This window comes from Prinia subflava, chromosome 3, assembly GCF_021018805.1.
Source record: "Prinia subflava isolate CZ2003 ecotype Zambia chromosome 3, Cam_Psub_1.2, whole genome shotgun sequence".
In the NCBI taxonomy this organism is placed as follows: domain Eukaryota; kingdom Metazoa; phylum Chordata; class Aves; order Passeriformes; family Cisticolidae; genus Prinia; species Prinia subflava.
This window is the reverse complement of record NC_086249.1, coordinates 31,829,893-31,855,936: the sequence shown is the minus strand read 5'-3', so window position 1 is coordinate 31,855,936 and position 26,044 is coordinate 31,829,893. Positions and strand designations below refer to the sequence as shown.

At 35.8% G+C, this 26,044-nt stretch overlaps 1 protein-coding gene across 2 annotated transcripts in view; it reads right to left on the bottom strand.

The window, feature by feature from the left end:
- Nucleotides 1-26,044, bottom strand: part of DYNC2H1 (dynein cytoplasmic 2 heavy chain 1) — a 144,120-nt gene that overhangs the window by 28,251 nt on the left and 89,825 nt on the right. For both annotated transcript variants that reach the window (XM_063394563.1, XM_063394564.1), the window contains exons 82-84: nt 25,278-25,382; nt 8,504-8,620; nt 1,263-1,472 (exon numbers count right to left, since the gene is read on the bottom strand). In XM_063394563.1, coding sequence (XP_063250633.1) covers nt 1,263-1,472; nt 8,504-8,620; nt 25,278-25,382 — 432 coding nt within the window. The remainder of the gene's footprint in view (nt 1-1,262; nt 1,473-8,503; nt 8,621-25,277; nt 25,383-26,044) is intronic.

Genomic DNA, 26,044 nt, shown 5'->3' with positions numbered 1-26,044 from the left:
ATGGTCACAATCCAGTGAAGTGATCCATGTCAAGTGGGTAAGTAAGCAGATGAAATGACAGAAGCACTGGTCAATACATCAGGAAGCACTGAACTGATACTTGTGAGAGGTTAAAATGCATAGAATTTTTAAGAAACTTTTTGCAGCTAGGATCAGCTTCACAGCTCCTGCCAGTTCCAACAGAAGCGTGCAGCTTCAGCACACAAGCAAGCCATGCTCTCTTGCTCAGTAACAAGAAATATAACTGTAAGAACTGAAGAATGGCTATTACACATATCATTTCCATTCACTATGACTTGGGACTTAGTGGCAGCTTCTACCACATGTCAAAACATGTTTTAAAAGGCAATGAGATTGGTAACAAGAAGATGTAATTCATTCTAACTGTACAGCAATTTTGCTTACAAATGCTGTCTTGTAAATCTAACAAGACAACAAATTTAATTATTGTTTTTATTAGAATTTGATCAATAAATGCATAACAATCTTTTCAACAGTACCTGTTCTTTACAAGAAGATAAACAGGATGTTAATAGGAATTATTGTTCATTGCAGAAGTAATCTCAATATCTATGCATTAGCATGGACAGAATTTATCAGTTGCTGGAGGTGAAATAAAACCAGAGTTTCATGTTACATCACTGTTTGACCATCTTAATTATATACATATAAATGATAGACCATGTAAAGTTGCTGTCACTAATTGTACCAGGTTATAAACATGCCCAGTTTGATGCCAAAAAACATGGAGAAAGTACATATACAAAATTTGAGTGATTTTTATGTATATCAAGAATATAGGGTGGGGATGATAGGCTGGTATGATAGGCACAGCTTGTCTGGTGAAGTATGGCAATACTCCATACCAAACAAATGCAAAGGGAACTGTTATTACAACTTAAATTTCAAGAAAATGTAAAAACTAAATAAAGAGACAGATTTACATATTCTACTGGCTAATGTATTTGACTTATCTAGCATGTCTTGTATTTGAAATTGAAATAGTATTCCACAACTTCTAATTGGATTTGTCTTTAAGAGAAAGCTTGATAAGAGTAATACATTCAGAAGCTTCTGCAAATACTTCTGAAAAAAAATTCCAGAAAAAAATGGTTTTGTTTTAGAGTTTCTATCTTTAAAAGAACTCTATTTTAGAGTCTTTATCAATAAAAAAAATTAGAATATGAAAACGTGTATTAGTTCAGTTTCCTTGGTTTTTTTCAGTGCTTATTATAATGTATACTCATTACAAAATGACTTACCTTCTGGTTTAGCAGAGCACTTGCTAGTGTTTGTACTTCAGCACTCAATAGTGAGGTACCTCTGATGACTTTACTTAAAGAAGCAAGGGACTGATGGACACTCTGCACAAGGCGAATGGCATTGAATTGTTCCAGAGTAATGAATGATAAGATGGGAGAGCCTTGCTGTTCTGCAGGAGGAGACACCTTCTGATGGATCAGGTTAGAATTCTAAGAAACAACACGTGATATCCAGTCAATAAACTCAGACAATCTATGATGTTGTAGAACATACTATTTGTTTAATTTGTAATACTTCATATGACCTTGTTAGCTTTGAAGTAGTAGTGATATCATCCCTTTTCTGACACTGGATTAAAAGTACAGTGATACTTTCAGTACTGTCTGTGACATGTTTAATAAAGGCACCACTCTTTTGAGACCTGTCTACCCAGGTACTTCAAAAGTATTTGAATTGCTGAAAAATCTTCACTTAGCTGAATCACTGCTATTAGTATTTGTGTTAATTTGTTAATATAAAAAGCAGTGGTGTACTCAGCACAACAAAATTTTACTGGGTACTGTAAACTATGCTGCCTTGCTTTACGCAACTAGTTCAACATGGAATTGAATTAAATACAATAAATACAAAATAAATATAATTTTATGCATAAATCTTGAGTAACTCAGACTCTGAGTTACTGCTGCTGCTCTCACACTGCCATTTTTACTACTTACTTCCCTTCCATTAAAGGCACTGAAAATCCAAATTTATTCAATAATTTCAAGAGATGGTGCAATTTTGAAAATCTTAATTCATATGCAACTTATTACATAAATATATTTTTGCATGTGTTCAGAAAGTGCCAACCTGCAATGTGGCAAGATGCTGAAATGAATTCCCATTATAGAATTAAAAATTTTTTGGAAAATTCTATGGGGCACAAATGCAAAAAGTAAACCCTAACCTATGGGAAAAATGTTTTGTTATTTCAATTTCTAGTAATTTAGTACAAATAAAATCAGATTTTATTTTCTCTCAAATATGTCATCTTAAACTAACAAGTTTTGTTTATTTTTCAGGTGAACTAAATTTATGAATTGTCACATGTCATCTTGCTTTTCAGAAAACACAGGGTATTTACCTCTATAATCTTTCCCAGACACTATGTGTTTGTCAGAACTTTTAAGTTTTTAATTCCAAGCTCATACTGCACTCAGCTACCAAGCTAAAATATGAGAGACACTAAATGAATGAGCAATACTTTGGCTTGCAACTGAACAAGAGAAAAATGAAGGATAAAGTCTTACAACATTGTTAAATAGGTATACAACAAAGTTACAGATCAAAGTGCCAAATCATACCGTATTTAAAATTGTAATGTTTTGCATATTTTTTTTGCATTCATTCAAAAATCACAGTACCAGTTTCACATCAGTTTTTCTGACACCATAATTTGCTGAGTATATGTGAATTGTAATACAAAACTAGTATAAACTAGCTGATAATTTATTATTGAGGTGTTTAATTGCACAAAATAAAGAAAAAACCCAAGACATTGCACCTTGGAGACTTTGCTCAATCTTTGACACACTTTTAATTCACAAAAGCTTATTGAAAGAGAAGTTCCTCAATAGCATCCTTTGCATAAGAGTCTCCCATGAATTTCAGATTCATTTCATCACTCTTTTTAATGCTTTCCCCTGAGAATTTGTTGAAACAACCCATCTGTCATTTCCATAGGAAAATTAAACATGAATACCAATATCAGCTTATACATTTAATGTTCTATTACATTCTCTTAAAATCCATTATGTATATAACTCACATCAGCTTTTAAAATATGTGTATGCTCATGACCTGCTTGGGAATTAAGACGAAGAACTGCTAAGTACTGAGTGCTTCTCCTGATCATAAGAAACTGAAGGTAGATTCTAATCTTTAATATTAAATAGTGTATTTTGCTACCAGTATTAATCAGGTGTATTTTGAAACTTTGATAATTTTCCCTCTTTCAGTTCTGTATGTGTTGCTATCTCAGTATAATACAAAACTTCATAAAGTCTCAGCTTAACTGTCCCAGAGCTTTACTTTGTTATCTTCTAAAACTCAATGTTTTGCAAACTCCAGTATGTTCTGAAAACTGCCTCCTCAGAAAGATAACAAATATAATGAAAGTAAACTTATATACCTTTTACTAGTTCTGCATTTGATTCAAAATGCAATTTTGGTGGTGGTGGTGGTGATGGGTTTTAGAAATCTCCATTGCCCTTTTGATGTACCTATTTTGCCTCATCCTTCAAGTCTCTCTGCCTATTTTTTTAGATATTAGCCTTTCACTGTTTTTCACATGTTTTTCATTGTTGAAAATAAAATAAGGAATGACCCTATATTTCTGTTTCACTGGGTTTCCTTCATGGAAAAGACCCTGTTGTTTGTTTAAAGCTGAGGCAGCTAATAAGGCACATGTGCCATGTGCCAGGCACATGGTGTGATTCTTGGGGCTGTTCTGTACAGTGCCAGGAGTTGGACTTCAATGACCCTTGTAGTACCATACCAATTCAAGATGTTCTGTGATTCTATGATTCTACAGTGGTTTAGATAAAAGAGCAACAACTCATTAATTTTCAAAACTACTTCTACAATTTTCTTGTAACATTTTGCAACTTCATAAAAATAATTAATTACAATTTTAAAACAACAAAAGATACAGCACATATAATTTCTAATTACACTTTCAGTTAACAACTTTGAAGGAGTTGCTGCTGAAATTTTTATGGGTGGGTGTTCTAACTTTCATAGAGCTGATACAGGGTTCTTCTGAAACAGACAGAAAATGTAAAAACCTTAAAACAAAAATATAGCTCTGATTCCTATCTCTCTCCCTCCTCAGGAGGGAGAGCCATTCGGACATGATGAAACACTTATGCAGTCCCCCTGTGCCCTCACACTTTTGTGCATCTCTGACAACTGTGATATGATGGGTGATTCCTGAGTTCCACAGGACAGTGACCTCCAGCTGATCAGTTATGTGACAATGAATGCTTAAACAGGTCCTGAGCCACGGCCTGTCAGGGCAAGGCTGTGTGGGAAGAGAACAGACACCAGGACAGAGACTAGTTGAGCCAACTCTGACTAACTCAAGAGCCCAGCCCTTGCCAACAATCTGTAGTGTGACACTCTTTCACATTAAGGAAGGGTTTTTAAAATTTGTGTAACATTTGACAACTTGCTCAGTGAAGACTTTATGTTATAGATCAAGAAGTTTTTCAGGCAAGCCAATACTCAACATGTGAGTATGTGTTTTTTTCTAATTAAGTGGCAGGTTCATGAGAGTTTAATTAAATTTGATAAGTGTCAAGCTGTTTTTAAATCATGCTGCAAAATACTGTAAAAGCAGTTTTAGGACAGTATTCATTACAAGGATGTTTTCAGTGGCAAGAATTAACATGAATGTTTTCAAATAAGGCTAATATAGGTGAAAATATCAAGATATTCTGCATTAGTACAGAACATTGAAGAAAGTTTTCTTGGGTAATTTCAACACAGATGTGCACAGATTCGAAGCACATTTTAAGTATCTATTTCATTTAAAGCAAAATTCAATTAAAAATTTCAGAGTTTGAATTCTGGTTAGACTAATAATCAGTGGATGATGTAGAGGCAACTGCCATGATTCTGTTCTTATAGACAGATAAAGATAATAAATAAACTTCCCAGTTCAACAATTTCAGGATATCTGAATAATTGGTAGCAACATTTAACAGGGTTTTGCATCATGTATGGTCTGAGAGAAAAAATGAAGCCCTGAAAATTACGAGAAATATTTCTGAAAAAGTAACAATATGTAAGTTCTCACTACTGTATTAATGTAGAAGAATTATTTCCCATTTTGAAATGTCTAAAATGAAAAAAGCTAAGATTTCCAAAGTAGACCTGCCATTTTTGCTGTTTGGCCACAAAGCATGTGATAGGCTCTGAAAACTGAACAAAAAGACTCTGGTTCACAGAGCCACAAACAGCCAAGGTTGGAAGGAACCTCTAGGGATTGTCAAGTGCTCAAAGCTGCAGCAGGTTGCCCAGACCTGTATCCAGTCTCCATGCAAGAATACAACCCCTTGGATCTTCATATGCTCCACACCACCCCTGGCAGCTGACTGGAGTCTACGCAGGAAAGCTCCAAGGCGTCACAGCCCGAGGGCCAGACAAGCCTTGGCAGTCTTTCCACAGTGTCCCACAGCTGAGGCCCTGGAAGGCAGCAAAACTCCCTAAACAACAGATGAGGTCAGAAAATGGGAGCATCCTCCTCCCAGCTGCAGGGAATTGCTCACTATTTTTCCCTACCACTTCCTCCTGGTGCTTCTGTGCGGATCAGGTTTAGTTGGCTTTGCAGTTTAATTAAAAGTGCAGAGACAAAAATACGACAACACTGAGAGTTTATTATCAATCATTGAGATGTAAATTCTACAGGACATACCTGTCTCAAGTGGTAAATTTTTTTGAATTTCAAAACTATCAGTATGTAGATGTACAACAACTGTTTTCAAGGTATTTGTAAGATAATCCTTTGTAATTAATCCTTGACTTACATACTCAACATAGGAATAAAAATGTTTAAGACAACAATCTTTGTCTACATATTAACAAACTTCTGAGTGTCTTTTTGCCTCTGGAATAATTTTTTTAAAAGACTTCAGGAATACTTTTTTTTAATGTTACTTCTTTGTATCTGGGAAACTGTTTTAGTTTCACATTCTCTGCCCATTCATGCATAAATAAAATCATTTATGATTGCTAACTTAAGCAGCAATTCAACTATCTTCTTCATTCCAATTTCCAGGTCTTTAAAAATTCTGCAAAGATGATGCCTTCATTGAACTACCAATTTAGAATGAGAATGTAGAACTATATGCAATGTCTGTGAAATATTAAGGATGCCTAGGCCTTTTCAAAGCTTGAAGCAATTACGGGTTGAACAGACCATGAAAATTTATTTTGATAAAGAATAATATTATTTAAATTTCTTGAAACACTCAAGAAAATGTTCCCCACAAAAAAAACCCTATAAAAGATCAGCAGGCATCCTATTCTAAAGGCTATATTCAAAAGATTAATTTTATTATCTGCTAATAGCATAAAACCTTTAGAAAATCAAAGAAACTTCAAGATAATACAGAATCCTTGAATGGCTTGTGTTGAAAGGGACCTTGAAGATAATCTAGTTCCAACCCTCCTACACAGGCAGAGATACCTCCCATAGACCAAGCTGCTCAAAGCCCCATTTAACCTGGTTTTGACTATTTCAGGGACAGAGTATCCACTAGTTCTCTGGGAAATCTGTGCCAGAGTCCCACCTGGCACAGCTCTCAGGAAAGAATTTCCTAATATCTAACCTAGACCTACCCTCTCTCAGTTTGAAATCATTCTCTGCCCTATACACCCTTGGAAAACTTCCTTCTCCAGCTCTCTTACTGGAAGGTCACAATAAGGTCTCTGTAGTGCCTCTTCCCAGCAACAACTCCAACTCTCTCAGCCTGTTTTCACAGCAGAGGAGACTTACAAAAAAATGTTTGTACCTAGTGATTCTGTTAAAAGCTAAATTGCTCTTGGTAGGAATAGGTCATGCTAACCATGTTTATTGTGCAGGGCTCCAATACTGGCCCTCTAGATGTGTTATTAGCTTGTTAGGAGAGCTTGCTGTGTGAAGTGGAATTCAGTACCAGGTGTCTCCTGTTCTAATGTGATGCTTGGGATAGCACGGGATAATAGCAAAGGCCTTGAAAGTCTTGAGCACAGTTTGAAATGAGGCACTATGAGAACTATAACCAGCAACTTGATGGTCATGTAATGGCCACTGAGAAAGGGCACAAATAAGAACTGGCAAAGCTACTTGTGCTCCTAGGCAAGAGGGAGTTATGCAGCAAAGAAAAACAGCCAAGGGACACAATAAAGGTACCTTCTACACCCTGAAAAACAACCCCACCTAAGTGTCACCCAGCCTGTAAGTCAGGAATTGAAGTAAAGGGCTAAAAAATCATATGAAAAGAGATCTCAGATTTGAGGGCAATTTAAAGATGAGGCCTTCACCAAGGCCAGCTTTCCTTGTCAAAGAGCTCTCAGGAAATCTGTTAATGACTATTAATGTAGTGTAGAATTGTTTTACTGTTTAAAACTGGTCTCATTTACTCATCTTTCAAACACTACAGTCAAAATCTCTCCTTTTGTTATTGTTAACATGTACTTATATGTAATAGTTTCATGTGAGCTTTTTAAAAAAAAATTACAGTGCAACACTGAAATATACTTTTTCTTACAGGATCACAGACCTGGTTAACAGAAAGCCCATTTTCAGAATCCACAGACTTCAACAAGAAGTAATTTACTACCAGAAGACTATTTTGACACACAAATGTGATGTATCATACACTTAAGCATGAATTAGATGAGAATTTAATGAGATATTTCAAAATGTAATGGTAAATTCTAATGTGTACCTTATGTCTCTGCTTTGTATGTGGTTATTTGAATAAGAGACAGGTTTTTCTCATTACAGTGCTGGTGTGTACAAGACAGTTTTAGGCCACAACATCTCTCATCCATTACTTTATCACTGGAGAGACAAAATAACATTTGAATGTCCAAGTGGGCACCTAGCACGAGGTGCCCAAAGATCCTTCCCAAGCGTGCATAGTGTCTGCATTCACACACATCACATCCAAATGTATGCCTGGAATAAGAATTCAATGGTTGGAAACCAAGCTTTACAACAGAAGTTAAAAAACACCACCAAAACGGAACCAAGGTAGACCAACAAAGGAATATAAAGGGAGTGATATTGGGTACTGCAGAGGGGATTTTCATGAACCTCTGTTTAAAGCTAATACCATATTTCAACACTGTAAAGGAAAAACTTTATTGTATTTGAAATCATTAAACATTGCCTTGTGAATATTAGATAAATGAAGAGACTAAATAAAAATTTGAAGTACATTAGCATTTTTCTTGGAAACACATACGAGATGTTAGTTTCATGTTTTGAGTGTGGTCTCAGCTCCATACAGAGAAAAAAGGTGATAGCCTGTTATATCACATACAGACTTCATTGCTAATTGTGCACCTAACATTGTACTTTCCACCTCAGATGCATTTCCTTTCGTTTTTCTCTTCTCATGTTTCAATGCTCGAGATAACTCCTTAGATTATATTTTTATTGTGGTTACCAGAAAAAGAAGTTGTCTTTTCAAATTAGGTGCATTCTTACCTGATTAAGTTTCTTCCATAGGTTGAGAACAGGAGAAAGTTCTGTAGACCATATTTCTCTGTCAAATTTGCTGCCAGCAGTTACTGACCTACTCAGGATCCGAAGCTGTGAAATGACCTGAGTGATGAGAATACAAATGCACTCTTGAAGAAGGATAAACAAACTTCTTTTAGCACAAAAATGCCATACACTAGCAAATACTCTTCAATTTATCTATGAACTACCCTTTTCTGCATACTTAATTACTGATCATCATCTGATCAAAACACAAACAATATCCATATTCAAGTACAAAACCTATTTAAACTTCATCAATATTAAACCACAAAAAACCTCTGTATGTATTTTCTTATTACACTAATTGTCTTTGCTCAATTATAATTTAAAAACTAATGAGGTGTATAATTAAGTAAAAAACCTCTTTTCCACAAAATTTAGAGACAAAACTCAAGCTCTGCCTTTAACTAGGCTCAAACTCTGCCTTTTAATTAAGCTTCATCTGTAATTAAAAATTTAAGGGAAACAAACGCCCAAAATATGTTACTAAATACATACAATAACTATCAGGGACCAAACCTCAACACAATTATAGGAAATTCAATCTGATTTGACCAGGATCTCATATTCATGCTACCTCAACCTATTTAAATGTATACCTATTAAAAAAAAAGAAAGCATGAAATTAAAAAATTAACTGCAAACCTTCCAGAAAGAAGGGGACCTTCTAGTTCATTAGGTCCAACTGCCTTTTATTGTAAGCAACCCTAGTAAGTTCACAAATCAACTGATAAAATACATTCATACATTTGGAACGAAGGCCACTGAAATTAAAATTCTTCAGAGATACTGCAGTCTGTCCCTTATACTGTATATAAACCTCCTGCTATTGTTGAGGCATTTTTGTTAAATTTTAGTTATTTTTCATAGTGCATTTTTTGCAAGGTATGTTAGAGAACAATTTATTAATTCTCTTTCACTTGACAATAAAGAATTAAGCTTCATAGTAAAAATGTATTAATCATTCAGAAGGTCTGGACTATTTAACTGTAACACAGACTGAGGGAGAAAGTCAAGTTGTTTCTGCTGGGATTTGGCTTATTTTCTAGTCTTCAAAGATGTGCAATGATGAAGTGCTTTCTTTTGTTTTTCATTTTCTTTCACTGAAGCAGACCTCCCCTTATTTATCAGCTTTGATAGGAACTATGAAGCACTCCAAGATGATAGTACACCCAACCATCATTTGAACTTCTACAACAGGCACTGACCATGAGACTGTGGTTTAAAATCCTAGGAGAAGATTATAAGGCCAGTAGCAGAATCACAACCTCAGAACTCAGGACAGTAGATTTCAGCTTAGACAGGGATCTTTTTAGCAGGAAGCAGTTGGCAACTGTTTTGGAGGCAAAGAGGGACCAAGAGAGATGATAAATCCTCAAGAAAAAAATTCTTAAAGCATAGCATCAGTTCCTTCTGATGCAGAGGAAACAAGCATGATAAGCAAGTCAAAGGACAGTCATGAAAGAAGATCATCATGGATGCAAAGGAAGCTAGTAACCTCAAATCCTAGAATATACTGAGTTGGAAGGGATCCACAGAGATCACCAAAGTCCAACTCCTGGCTCTTCACAGGACATCCCCAAGAGTCACACCATGTGCCTGAGAGCATTGTCCAAACACTTTCAAAACTCTGTCAGGCTTGGGGCTGTAACCACTTCCCTGGGGAGCCCGGTCCAGTGCTCAACCAATCTCTGGGTGAAGAACCTTTTCCTAACACCCAACCTGAACCTCCCCTGACACAGCTTCAGGCCATTCCCTCGGGTCCTGTCACTGTTACCACAGAGAAGAGATCAGTGCCTGCCCCTCCTCTTCCCCTCATGAGGAAGCTGCAGACTGCAGTGAGATGTCCCACAGAAGATGGCACAAGGATGGACTACCCAGCAGGGGTAGAAAGACATTGATCAGTTGTGTTAGTGTCAAGTAAGGAAAGCCAAATCTCATCTGGGTTTAAAACAGCAGTATGTGCAAAGACCTAAAAGGGCTTCTGGCAGTATTCTGGTAGCTAAAATGAACAGAAAATATGAACTACTACTCTTTATAGCTTCTGTTATATAAAAAAACATTTCACCCTCTCATTCTCATAACTTAATTTTAAACTTTCATAATCCTTTGTGTGCCCCAGCTATTGTGTATATCAAAAAAGATTCTTGTTTAATTTAGCGAAAGATTAATTTCTCTGATGAATGTTTTGATCGTAGTGTCTTTATCATTCCTGCTATTCTTCCTCATTTTCACTCTGCACATATGCAAATGTTTTGCAAGCAATACAGATTATAAACACATATTTGTGCCTTCCAGATATCATTCTTTTAGCTATAGTTTTGTATCTTTTAATTTGTTTTGGGGTAGTTGCCTGCCATCATTTGCTATGCAGTAAAACATTTATATCAAATACACTTTAACTGGTAATTCAGTATGTAGTACTTCACATAAACTTGCACATAGTGCATACTATAAAGCTGAAAAACGTTTATATGATTGCTTTGTGAATATGGGGGATTGAAAACATTAACTCTGGTATTCATTTCCAAAGAGCCTTTAGAGGTATAACAGTTGAAATTATTCTGAGAAGTAGTGACTGCAAGACCAAGTAATTAAACTATTTTTCTAACTCTACTGTATGGGGTTAGCTTTTTCTAATTATCTAATTATAAAATTTGTCAATATAGTTTAAATAGGAAATACTGTATCTATCCTTTACTTCAATTTTTTTTTCTTCACTGTGCCTATAGCTTCTGCTTTGTGTATTCCATCGAAGTAGTTCAAAAATACTGGGTTATCATTATCAAAAGTTAAACACTTAAATTAAAAGTACAGAATCAAAAAAACCCCAAATTTTAACTCTCCATGTTCTAGAGTACTGTAACATACAATGATCTTCATCAAATGTTCATGGAAAATCTTTAATGCTTTACAGTACATCCCATTTCTTTTCTCAGGTATAGCAGGTATGATGGTAGCATAATTTACTCCTAAAGTTTCCAAGATAGCACAGTTTTCAATTCACTTTATTTTTTTTTAATTAATGGGTTGGGCTGAAACTTTTTGTGCTGGTGGCTCTTTCAGCCTGAATACTTTTTCAAAATTTTAACCCAGAATAGTCATTTGCGTTCAAGACACAGATGAAAATACATTTGATTCATGTCAAAATACTCAGGTTAACCTCACCTTTGAACTGCTTCAACACCTCAAACTTTTGCTAATGGACTGCAAATTGGATGGCATGACATCTGCCCAAATTTAGGAAAGAATTACAGACTGTAAAACAGTAACACATATTACTATTTAAGTATGATTACAAGTTTGATATTAGAACGTGAATGGCATAAGTATTTCAATCTCACAAATCCCAGTGAAGTTCCCTACAGTATTGACCAGTCTGTGCTACTTTCAGTCAGCTGAAGTTTGGGAAAATGTTTACTCAGTACTCTCAAATCAGTCTCTTTCTGGATGTTATGAAAATGAAAAGGGAAATTTATTTTTTAAATAAGATCATAGAACAATTAACACTGGAAAGAACCTAAGGACGTCTCTAGTCTAATCTCCTGTTGGAAGCGTAATGAGCTTTAAAATCAGCCCAATTTGCTCAGGGCTTTTACTGGTTTTGAAAAATCTCAAGTACAGACACTGGACAACCTCTCTGGATGACCTCTTCCACTGCTTTACTACCCCAATAATTAAAAGGTTTCCTGTAATATCAAAACTGGACCTTTCTTGTACCAGTTTATGTCCTGTAAAAATAGAAGTCAAATGCATTGACTGGGACAAAGAATGTGTTAAGATTGGGAAGGACCTAAGTAAAACCACGAGCAGGATGCATCACCCTATTAGAACTCTCAGGTGTATCACAGAAGTGTCCAAGGGACACTTGGATGATTGTGGTACATTTGCAGTTGATCCACAGAAGTGTCTTCACTTCAGGCCAGAGAAATAAGTTTTGAGTTGGAAGGGAAACTGGATTTAAAAGAAAAAGGATTATCAGGAATAGATTTCTGGGGGTCATATGAAAACCAAAGCAACAGGACAGGAATGAACACATAGACTGGATAAGTATCTAGCAGGAAGGAGACCCTGGTTGAGATAACAAAGGGACTATGATTAGGAATCTGTATTTAAGAAGATGAAACAACTCTTGGGTTGAAAGAGGGCACTGTACACAGTCACATCAGGCAAGCACAAATTCACCCTTACCTATCCTTAGGCACTTATTTAAAGCTTACTTAAAACTTACTCATAAATATTATCCCCTTAACCTCCCTAAATAATCAATTGACAGATTTTAAGTGGGATAATTTGCATTTGAAAATTCTCTTATTGAGTATATAGGAAAACTATGTTTCTCACATAGGTACCTCAGATAGGTCTATGCTGTGGAAATTAGAATGAGGATATTAATTTAATTTCCTGGAAACCAAGTTACAAAGCTTGAAAAGAATTCAGTTTCTCTCAATGCACTATATATACAATACCATCAGGCCAATCTATAATCAGCTTCAAAAACTTACTCTATATTAGGCTTGCCTTAAACATGTTTCTATGAGCACATAGTGAGATCACAAGTGATGATGCACAGATGCATGCAGGTCTGTGGAATCTTATCCTTTGCACTCTGACCCAGGTATATACTTACAGTACTAAGGAAACTGAAAATGTAATCATAGATGTATAATACAGGGTACTCAAAGTAACAATACTTTTACAATACCTAACCTTTGAGTATTCTCCTTTGTTACTGAAATATATTCTTTTTACATATTATACACTAAAAGCTCTTGTATGTTGTGCTAGTTCACACCAAATGCAAATTGAATATTCTGAATAATGAGAAGAGTGAAAAGATCTACCATTGAGCATTAAAAGAGTACCTTCATTAAAAATATGAGAAGGACAGAAAAAGAGGTAATAAAAATATAAAAGCAATCACCAATAGTGGTCTGTTTAAAAGGGGCAAGAAGATTATTCAGAATCAGTTCTTTGTAGAATCTGTCTGTTTTAAGTAAGGTTAACTAATCATAACAATATTATAAAAAAATTGAATAGAGCAATTTATTTGGGAACAATGCATCTAATACTGATGAACAGCCAACAGAAACTGCTACCAAGTATTTTCTGTATTCTTAGTGGAAAAATTAATCCATTGCATGTTTTTTTCTGAGTTATAAGCACAGAAAAATACAAATTGCATATATTAAGGAAGGTGAGATGGTTAAACAAAGAGTGTCAATATTTATTTACCTAGTTATTAAATTACATGTGCATCTCAGCTTTTTAATCTACTGCATATTTTTGGGTGTATCTACAGACATATGCTGCTATGATATTGACCAGAACATTAGAGTAGAAAACACGTGCATCTAGAGAAATTATGAGAGATAATGAACTAAATGGAAAGCAATAAAGACAATGAATGTTCCCATGGGATTTCCTATGGAATCACTAAAAGGTCATGTTTCACCTGAAAATTAAAATTAATGGAAAAAGTCAGAATGAGGAAATGTCAAGATTGTAACTTTTCTTTCTCTGAAACTTAGACAAGACAGATTTCTAGGAACACAAAATCTATTTCTATTCTTTACTCATGCACGAGATGGAAAAAAGCCTTGCCTTCAGTCATTCACAACTACTGCAAAAAATGCTACTTCACAAATGCAGTATATAACAAACACAGACTTATATCTAAGTCTTGTATTCATTTCAGAATCAAATCAAATTTTATACACAGTATTAAGAGTTGAAAAAGAAGAAAGTAATACAGTCAAAAATATCTTGTGAAATTCTGCCAGTGAATTAAAAAAAATCTCAGATCAATCATTTCTGAACTCAGTATGATTACTGTTCTAAGAATGCAAAGCTGGAAAGATTTGCTAGTCAGATAACGGGTATTTTTTCGAGATTATGGAACATATAAAAAAGAATTTTTATTTTTGTACAAAAATCTAACAAAGTCCTCTCAGTAAATCTACAGATGTCAAAGCAGATACTCTACTGCCATCTACCAGTTTTAAAAGGATATAGTCTTAGCACAGAAACCATATCTATGCTCCATTTCTCTGAATGAAACAATATATCCCTTTACACGGCTGTTCAAGGAGATATTTCTGGTTTTATAAGATTTTACAGCTCAAACTAAAATATTAAGCTATAGCTTAATTACTTTGGTAAATACTGTGAAGGCACTAACCCAGTGCAATGCAGCTGTGTCTTTACAGTGTCACGAGAGCAGGTTTCTGTGTGACATCCCTTCTGGCAAAACTAGGCGCTTCCATACTGTTTCTCACAGCTTGGCTGCTGTTCCCTCACTGCTGAGCAGTAGCCTAAGAGTGAGCTGGCATTGAAAGCTCTCTGACTTTCAGTCCCTGACTGCGTCCCTTACCCTCTCTGCAAGAACAGGGTCCATAGATGCTGTTAGGCTGAAGGTAGTTTATTGGCACTTGTATGCAAATCATTCCTACTGCATGTGGATCAGTAAGAGACAGTGCAGGTCTATGCTCGCTCTTTTCTTCTTCCATCAAGGCCACCTCAAAGCTGCACTTTCACTCACGAAGGATCTGAAGCAGGGCTGGACTCTATACAGATACATGCCTTCTCAACCAAATACAAAGTACATGTGGCAAAGATATCGACCACATCTGTGTCTTCCTTAATGCAGAAGCGGATCATGTGTCACATGCATTTGACAACAGCAAGAGCCTCTGTAGAGCAGGGGTTCAGGGGAAGAAGGAAGGTCAGCAGCATGCTGTAGATGGACAGCACAAGACCTAGCTGAACCTTCTCCTAAAGAATAACTAAGAGTTGTTTACTTCATAGAGGTCCACAGGATACATATTACCTAAAGACCATGAAGATAAAAGGAATGCCAGAAGAAGTGTTTGACCTTAACACATTACACATCCTGACAATATTTATGGAGACTGGAAAATGGCAGCCTGTTTTTAGAAGAGAACCAACTTCTCATATGCAGAGCACAACCAATATATTTTCATATACACAGCACCAGTCCTATGAGAATTAATAAGGTTATTTGAAGCGGGTTTTTTACTCACTAAATGAGTAAAGAGATGTTTTGTAGCTCTTTTAGTTAAACCACAGTATTGTGGCTTCCACTTCATTAATGGCATAGCACATTTCTTTCATGCATCACCATAGGTGTATTCAAAATACTCCTCATATTTCAAAAAGTCTTTTTAAGTACTTTGATTTATCAGTTGCAGCATAATAAATATAGGTTGACATTACTCATCAATTTCTACTAGAGACTGTTAGTCATGTATTTGTGATGTGGGATGTAATAAATTTCAGTAATTAAATGCTGTGAACAATTGAAAGGTTATATAATTGCTAAATTATTTAAGAAAAGAAATTCATGTTTATCTGGAATCTATAGTAATAAGAATTTTAAGAACACAAATTGCTTTTCAATAATTAAAATACTTTTTGATAATTATACACATATTACTCTATGTAGCATAATTAGAATTATGGAGGAACAGTAAACACAGAATTCATGCTCTGAGTCCTGTTGAGCTAGAATGTGAAAGAGAAAATTGTGTCTGCTGACAAACACTCAAGAAGTTACAGCTATCATTACAGCTGCACCTTGAAAAATAACCACACACCACAGCTCACTTATTCTACATACATCAGAAATACTGCAGTCAGATGTATGACTGCAATATTGGGTGGACATACCCTAACTGTTCTTCATCTGACTTGGGTAATAACAACCGTGGAGATTTGGTATACAAACTCAAGCATGATCCAGCAGCTTAAGAGTTGCCAGTGTCCTCATACACCCTCCGCTACACCTTCTGTCTCTGTTGCTCTGAGAAACAAGGCAAAAAGCAGCACTGAACCATGTATATGATCACAGTTTTAGTAAGACAGAGAGCAGTTTTAATCTAAGTAAAAGGATATGCAAGGAATAGAAGGAGGAGGTACAAAATCAGCCAGTGAATTCCTGAAAATAAGAGCACATCAGAAACTAAGTAAAAAAAAAAAAGAACCCAATTATAAAATGCTCTTTTACTGAAGTCAGTCAGATCATGGCAATTAATTTAATGAGGCAGATTTTGCTTCATGTTTCCTGACCCTGGTTTGTACCTTGTCTACTTTACTAGATTGCTCTAAAATGTTCTTCATTATTAGTTTAGTATTATTTTTAACATGAGAAATATCAAACACATAATAAAAAATAGTTATAAAAAGGTAATTTTTTTCCTACAAAATTTCTCATTTTCAAGTACTGACAGAAGAGCGAGAGTATTTATTCTAAATAAATTCTGTATTTAGTAGCTACACTAAAATTCAATGAGCTATTCCTTTTGATTTCTGATGGATTTCATTAAAGAAATTGTTGTTTGTCTTTAAGCAATCCCATTTATAAAAAGAATGATTCATTATGAGATTTCTATGGTAGTAATAATTCCTGTGGAATATTCAATTCAGCAGTATGATTTTGCCTGATTTTTAAGTAAACTTGACATTGTTCAGATACCATGACTTAATTTTTTTAAGTCATGCTGATGTAATGTGTGAATATTAATTCTCTGTGTCAAGTTTTTGCTAGAACAATCTCTCAAGTGTTCAAATGATTCAGCTGCCATTCATGATGAGCATGAAATGTCATGGTATGAATCACAGAATGACAGAATTGTTGGGGTAGGAGGGCATCTCTAGAGATCATCTAGTACAACCCTCCTGCCAAGGCAGGTTCACTCAGAGCAGGCCACACAGCATCACCTCCAGAGAGGTTTTCAATATCTCCAGAAGAGATACTCAACCACATCCTCCCTGGCAGCCTGTTCCAGTTGTCTGTCACCCTTATACTTAGCAAGTTTTTCTTCAGATGGAACATCCTATGATTGAGCTTGTGCCCTCTGCCACTTGTCCTGTCACTGGGCACCACTGAAAAGTCTGGCCCCATCTTCTTGATACCCATCCTTAAGATCCCTGTAAATATTGATAAAATCCCTCAGTTTTCCCTTCTCCAGGTGAAACAGACCTAACTCTCTCAGCCTTTCCTGGTAACAGAGATGCTTCAGTCCCCCAGTCATCACAGTCCTCCCCTGAGTCCCCTCCAGTAGCTCCTCATCTTTCTTGAACTAAGGAGCCCAGACCTGGACACAGCACTCCAGATGTGCCTCCAGGGCAGATCAGAGGGGCAGGATCACCTCCCCTGACCTGCTGGCCCTGCTCTTCCTAAGGCACCCCAGGATCCCTCTGGCCTTCTTGGCCACGAGGGCACTGCTGGCTCAGCTTGTTGTCCCCCAGGACCCTCAGGTCCTTCTCTGCAGAGCTGCTTTCCAGCAGCTCACCCCCAGCCTGTGCTGGTGCCTGGGGTTATTCTTCTCCAGGTGCAGGGCTCTGCATTTGCCTTTGCTGAACTGCATCAGCTTCCCCTCTGCCCGACTTCCCAGCACGGCCAGGTCTCACTGAATGTTGGCACAGCCCCCTCGGATATCAGTCACTCCTCCCACATGAAAATAAGTACAAATACAGGCACAGATCATTCCTAGGCATTTTTAAATACTCTCTATAACACTGTGCACTGGAGTTCAGTATAAAAGCAAATTTATATTTATAGCAATGATCTGCAAAATGAGATTTTTTTACTGAGAGTAAGAAAAAAAAATACAAGCTTTATACTATGTCAAAGAACTGCATCAACAAATTTTTCATTGGAACTACAGCTTACAAAATCCTAAATTAAGACTTACCTTTTAGTCATAGAAGCCCTCTAAATACCATTATTTGCAGCTCTGCATCTTTATATTTCATAATATATGTGAAAAAGGTATATTATTAATGATGACTTCACTGAAGGAAATTTCTGAAGTAGTGGTAAACAGCCCAGGCAGAAAGTATTATTTATATTTATACATATGTTGAAGATAGCCATGAAGTAAACTGTATAATTAAGATTTTGGACTTAAGGAAATGAGACACTGCTTTAATGGCTGTAAGGAAGGGGGAAAATGTGATCCAGTATAGTAAGAAGAGGGAAAATTTCAGGCAGCAAAGTGGACAGCAAATTAATTTCAGTTGATTAAAAAGGAGAATAAAAGACTACTTTTGAATGAACTTCAGAACAAGTCCCCTCATTGTGCAGAAAAGCCAGGATTTCTAGCAAAATGACTGAGTAAGCATGGAGTATTTCTGCGGATTAAAAAAAAGGGAAAATGTAAGATGAAAAATCAAGGAGAGTGAAAGAACTGCTTGGGCAATTCAAGAGGAAATTAGAAAAGCCAAAGCCAAGATGGAGATAAGACCAGCAGGAAACAATTAGGGGTGAAATGGGTTTCAACACATATGAAAAAAAGTTCAAAGAAAACATGAGGCATTGGCCAAATGTAAGAGAACATACGCAAGGCATGGTACATAAAACCTGAAGTATTCTAAGGCCTCTGTGCATGGCGTAGGGAGCAAAGGAGCAGATAACACTGGGAAATAAGCAGCCCATGCAAAGAACATGAGCACACTCAAACACTACCAGGGACCTCAGTCCAGCTGTTGGCCGGTCACCAGTGGTGTTCCCAATGCTCAGCAGCGCGGCCAATTCTGTTCCGCACCTTTATCAGTGATCCCACCGAGGAGACTGAGTGCACTCTCAGCACGCTGGCACACAGGGGGCACGTCTCACAAGGCCAGGCTCACAAGCACACTCTCTTACATTAATGAGAATAATACCCTTGCCTAAGGATGCATAATGATGCGAACCATTCACTTGCTTTAGCAGTGAAATAAAATAAAACTGGTAAAAAACAAATGAATTTTGAAATGTGCTGGTCTTTCACTGCCCTGGGAAATAAAACAAGCAAAAAAATATGTATACTAATTAATAAAATCTCTTTTTTGTCTTTGAGACAAGCACTGTAACTTACATCCTTTAGGGTGCTTGAGATTTCACTTCCATCTCCTGAACTTTTCAATTTGAATTTGAATACTTAGATATGAAATGCAAGTTTGACAACTACATTTACATTGTTGCAATACTCAATGGGGAAATGGCAAAACCAACTATTTTCAAAATCCTGTTCTAACAAAAAACTCCTTTTTCAAACAGTCCAGTTTTCAGAAGAAAAGAAACCCTCCTGTACTCTGAGCAAGCAACAGTCTCATAGTTACGGCTATTTTCTTTAATCTCTTAAATGCTCATTAAAATGTTCATTATACAAGTTTTAGAAATGCTGTTGACATTATTACAAAGTTTGATTCAAAGTTCAATGGAAAGAAATAGGTAATTCTAAAAGGTGATTCACTCCTTTATTTTAGATGCCTATCTAAGACTGGCACAAATAATTCCCTGTAGCTGCTTGTCTTTCCTTCGTAACAAAAAATAAAATGGATGACCTAAGACGAGGTGGATAATATTCATATGATAGAACCTAGTAGAGAGGTATTACACTGAGGTTTCTTTGTCTTAATTTCAATTGGCTTTGAATTTGGCTTATCATGCTTTTCTATCACAGTATCTAAACATTTAAAAGCAAAACAAATACATAAGAAATTATTCCGATATCAGTTAGGGGAATTTGAAGTGGCTTGAATCAATAAATACATCACAAGCCTTTTCTAGCAGGATTTAAACAAAATATCCTCTAAGAGCTGAACTAAGAATCTGAAATAACCTCTCTGTGTATTTCAAAGATAAACTCTAATTCCATGATATCTGTTTTTAAAATACCATTGACTTGTGGGAAATGTTAGAATAACATCTAAATAAAATATTTGGTGTTAACAGAGGAGGTATTTTAAGTAATATTAGAACACTAACGGAAGATAATATCAGGGAAGGAAACAGGATTTCACATATCTACATAATTCACTCCATAGCAGGTATGAATACAGTCTCCTGGAGCTGGACTGTAATACACAGGGAGCCTAGATAACCATTAGATTAGGCACCTAACTCTGAGAAAAATAAAGCATTGTTAGATGACTATCACCCTTAGAAAATATTTCTTCTATTATGTTAGTTCTGCTGCCAGTGTATAGTGACTATCCAAAAAATATGTCTTCTGGTAAATCAAATGGGAAATTTGTGACTTCCAGCAAGAAGGAAAATTAAGTATGAGAAAAATAAACTACCTTATATCCTCTACCCTGTCACAGAAAATGACAGATTTGGATTCTATTTGAGACTATAAAATTAGTATGAAAAAGGTTCTTAAAGTAAGTAATTTTGCTGCAAAATCTGGACCACCTAAACTGCAGAGTATCACTGGCCTGGTTGAAAAGCAAACAAAATTACAAAGGACAAAATACAGGAGGAAAAATACTTCCAGCAAGTTTAGCTGAAGTGAACTAGAACCCAGTTAATAGTTAGGTTATAAGTACTCAGAGATCAAAAATTTCAATTCATTAATAAAATCCACAAATAAATAATTTTGTAGTATTTCTTCGAAAATTTGGTGAGATGCTGCAGTCTGTGGACTCTTCAGGAATGAGTCCCAAAGGATTATTTTACATCTCTAATGTCCTTAAGTATTTTGAAGATGTATTGGGTTGACCTTGGCTTGCCACCAGGTGCCCACCAAAGCTATCACTCCCCTTCCCAGCTGGACAGGGAAAAGAAACTGTAAGGAAAGGTTCATGGATCGAACTAAGGACAGGGAGAGATCACTCACCAGTCACCATCACAGGCAAAACAGACTTGAATTGTGTAAATTAATTTAATTTATTGCCAACCAAATCAGATTAGGATAATGAGAAATTAATCTTCTAATGCCTTCTCACCATCCCTCATTTCCTCCTGGGCTCAACTTCATTCCTGAAATCTCTACCTCCTCCAATCCGAGTAGGGCAGAGCAACAGAGAATGGGGGCTGTGGTCAGTTCATCACGCATTGTCTCTGTCTTCTCACTCTCCTTCCCTCTCCAGCATGGGATCCCACTCACATGAGACATTACCCCATGAACTTTAAAAGTAAGTTTCAATTATGTCTGCACAATCAATCTCAGGAGGTCATAAAAAGTTACTGCAAATCCACAGACTTGCCTTCCACTTCTGCCATCACTGGGATGGTGGACATAAAAGAATCAAGATGCTGTCCAAGTATAGAGAGACTGCAACTATCCTTTATCTTTGATGATAATGTGAGAGTACTTATTCATTTACGAAAATATCAAAAACAACTTACTCTTCAACTTTACTGAGACTTAACCTGTCTCATATGATACTCTGTGAAGCATTATAACGTGTAAAAGAATGCTGAATTCCTGAGGCAAGATATTATTAGAATTATTAAACACTGTATTGTATACAGAAACCAGCAGTGAGCAAACCATGTGCTAGCCATATTCATTATCACTGGCAGTCATATTTGAAGAATCTTGTGCATCTTGCCAATTACTGATTGTCTTTCTTTTCAAAATAATTTACTGTATTACTGAAGACTGTTTAGATTACCCGGTCGACTGATCATATAGAGCTCCTACTTACAGGCTGCAGACGTTTGTGTTCGGCAGGATTTGTTGGGATCACTCAACACATGCTACACTCTCTAGAGTGCCTGCAGTGAATATGTCTGCTGTGCAAAGAAGGGAGACAAAACAACCCCTCTGCATTTTCAATTCACCCTCCTAGGGTGGTTACTGGCAATAAGTCGTATGAGTTCCAGGTATGGTAAAGCCTGCACAGAACAGGGTAATTCTTACTGCGTTTCCAAGGTTTAAAAATACATATGCAGGTCTGTCTGTTTCAGTCTGTTGAAATTCCATTTATCACATACAATAAATTTTATTTGGATGGTGACACTTAAGTATAGTTCTATTACAATTATAATGAAGGATGAGATATGTTGATAAGCATTCATAAAAGCACAGAACTAATAATAAGGGATGAGTCCGCTGGCAAGAAAAGCTCACTTTGCCAAAAGGTCATTGGATAGATATGTAAATTACAGGCTCTTCTCATTGCACAGGAAGCCTAGAGCAAACCTTCACATATTCTGATTGCTTTAATCATTGGTTACAACTTAGACTGGGAGACTGGACCACCTGAATACAGGCCAATATGCAGGCAAAATACAATGTTTATCAGATCAGAAGAAAGGAGCATGACTGTAACTAAGGTAAGGTCTGCTGTTGAGTATGAGGAAACTGAGTTGCAGTACAGAAAATCTCTACTGGTGTAAAACAGGTAGCATAAGGTAAACTGACTCCTGCAGCTGCATTGTATGGGGTTTTTTTTTCCTATTTTAATGCATTGCTCTGCAAATAGAACATAGCAAGAGATGTGAGATTATTCAAGACCTTATTCAACATAAGAGATGTGTCAAAGTCTTTTTCTAACATCAGGTGAGGCAGAAACAGACACTGTGAACTCTAGAAATCCATGCTCTAAAAATTTACTTATCTTTACCTACTTAGAGCAACTAAGCACATAATTCAGAAAAAAATTGTCATGTTTCCACAAGGACGTCCTTTTAAGTAATTTTTTTTAAAGAAGGATTTTACCAGTACACATTCAATATTAATACTCTCTGAATTACCCTACAGAAGATTGCAAGATATCCTGTATGCAATTTATGTTCTGATGCAATTTACAATTTCTAATAAATCAATTAGTAACTGCCAATGTAAAAAAAAGATACTGGTAGCAATATTCAGCTTTAAATTAGAAAAGTTTCCTGCTGATAAGGGGCTGTGAATATAGTCAACAATTGTAAAATTTCTTTTAAAAGACCGTTTCTTTTTATTGATGTTTTAGGTTTACCCAAACAGCACCAATGCATAGGTTACAGAAGAGATTTTTGCATGACTTCAAAATGCTGCACTGTGCTGCAGCCTATTTCTACTAAAGTGTGTTGCTCCAGCAACACAAGCTATCACTTCCAGGCATGAAAAATTAATAATATTCACAGAAAGTCTACAGAATCAGTGAAGTAGCGGACATGGTATTACATTTCACCTTTCTGATGCTACAGACACGAGGGCTGAGCTGGTAGCAACTGATTTCTGACTACCCTTGTTCATTCACCTTTTCTTTGATTTAGCTTGGTAATGGATTTCTGGTGGTAATGGTAATGGAGAAACACTCTTAGAAAACAACTACTGAATTTCCAGTCGTGAACCCTTGGATCACCTATGGATCTAAAACAGCTGCCAACTGTCAGAAGTGGAAAGGGAGTAGGATTCACAGTGAGGGAGAAGCATAGTTCAAGGAAAATCTCGCATTTGTTACTTAAATTGCCTAAGACTTAAAGAAATACTGCAAAATGCTATTGGAAGGATGAGAAAATATCTCATATGATAAAAGAAATCATCTCACAGAATTGTAACTAGAGCAGTCCCACATTTTCAAGATTATAACCCATAGTTTATAGCTTATAATCAATGCTATGGCAGAGAGCAGAGTGTGAGTTTACATGTAAACGCACTCATTATCTATTTCCCTTCACACAGGAACTCTGAATCTATTCTGATTTTCAAATATTAGCAATTTCAACAACTGCAGATTTTAACAAGTTATGAAAGCACAGCTGAAATAAAAAAAAAATAAGCAGCAGTCTACAGTGAATCTGAGAGAAACAAAAGCATCTAAATGGATGTTTATGCAAATGATTTTAAGACAAAATCAAAGAGAGCTACATTGAATCTCAAAGCATGTATTAGCTTTGTAATAAACAAGTTCTTGAGTTCGTCTTATTACCTTATGCACCTTCATCCTACTGATTTTTCTTTACATATCTTTATGTTTTCATGTCAGAAAGAAATCACAAATAGTTTGACAATACAGCTATGGATTGAAGTGAACAGAAATATTTAAACAAATTTACCAGTACTATATTTGATGGGAAGCAAATGCAATACTCAAAGGCTTTTTTTTTTTTTTTTCAGTAGATCAGAGGTCTTACACCAATAGGAAATTTCTGCTTGGAGCCCTTTTTAAGTGACTGTGAACAAACAATTAGATACTTTTTTAAAAACCTGTAATTCTTAGTCTTGAATTCATAGGAAATTCCAGTTATAGGAAACTTCCAACTGATTTTGCCAAGAAAGATTGGACCACATGATCACTGAAGTTTCTCCCAGCCTATCAGTCCATGATTTAATTTTTTCCCCTCTAAAACTTGCCCATACATAGGACAGCACACCAGGGCTTGGCAGAAAATTGAAGAGAGCCTTGATGTAGACAATTTACTTCACAGCTCTGATTTAAGATTCTCAAATCCATCAACTTTCACATTATCTGAGACGACTAATTTACTAGTCAAATAAAGTATGCTAATGAGTATTCAAAAGATTGTACTGTTTAGGTGCACTTACAGTAATTGTGTGGTCTCATCCAGACTTCAATTAAACAAATCACATTTCTAATTGGAATGGATTTTTTTGATTAATCGGAAGAATGCTGGAATTTCAGGAAAAATTCTTCAGAATTTCTATTTTAGTAAAAACATAAAATACTACCCATATTCTATGTGTAAAACTATAATACCACTCTACAACATGAACTGCATTATACTATTGGAAACTTTCTCAATAATATAAAATAAACTTATCTGTTTATTTAAGTTCTAAATGAATACTCTTGTAACTAAAGACTAACTTATTATATTGAAATATTCTGCAGATAAAAGTCAACATATTAAAAAAATACATCAATTTACTCTGGCTTTTTTATGGAAACTGCATTTATGAAAAGGTGGTTGGGTTCTTCAGCTTATAACGGCTGCAGAATAGATTCAGATGTCAATGAAAAATGCTAACTTTACCTGGGAACTGATGATACGCTGTGATGAACGAGCAATATTAGCTGGCAGGCCAAAAAAGTCAGGTTTATCATCTTCTGGAAGGCTTTCAATAATATTACGATAATCCTGCATTAGACAAAAAGAATAGACAGAACAGAGGTAACTTTTCATTCCACTCATGAAAATTAACAGCATATGCTGAAAAGAATTTCATTAAGTGCACACCACAACACAAAGGTTAAAGTAAGTATGTAATACGTGAGATATTATGGTAATCTTATTTATAGATTTCTTCATTTTATTTATCAGAAACTATCTTCTTTTATATAACATTTCAACTCTAAAAGAGCAAAATGAAATTCTGATTACATTGATGCTATCAAATGAAAACAAAAATATGCCAAGACTATCTCTTTCTGTTGAAAACTTGAAGGTAAGATTAATGACAATACAGAAAAAATAATACTGTGGCATTTGTAATTCTAAGAAGAGTATAATACATATTTATAAAATTAAGAGCACTCACTTCTAGTTAACTCTCCGAAAATATTCACTAAAAGCCAGTGAAGTAGTTAAGGTAAAACAGGTAAAAATAGGTTTGCATAATCATTGGAGATGCAGAATAGCACCAATAGTGGTTACGGTGTAATAGTCACAAGTGATGCTCTCTTGCACAACACAGAGGCCTTGCAGACTAAGGTAGACTAATGGTGTTGGACATCTCTTTTATTGTGATTTAAAGGCAAAAATATTTACTGTCTGAAAGTCTGGCTGCACTCTATTGCATA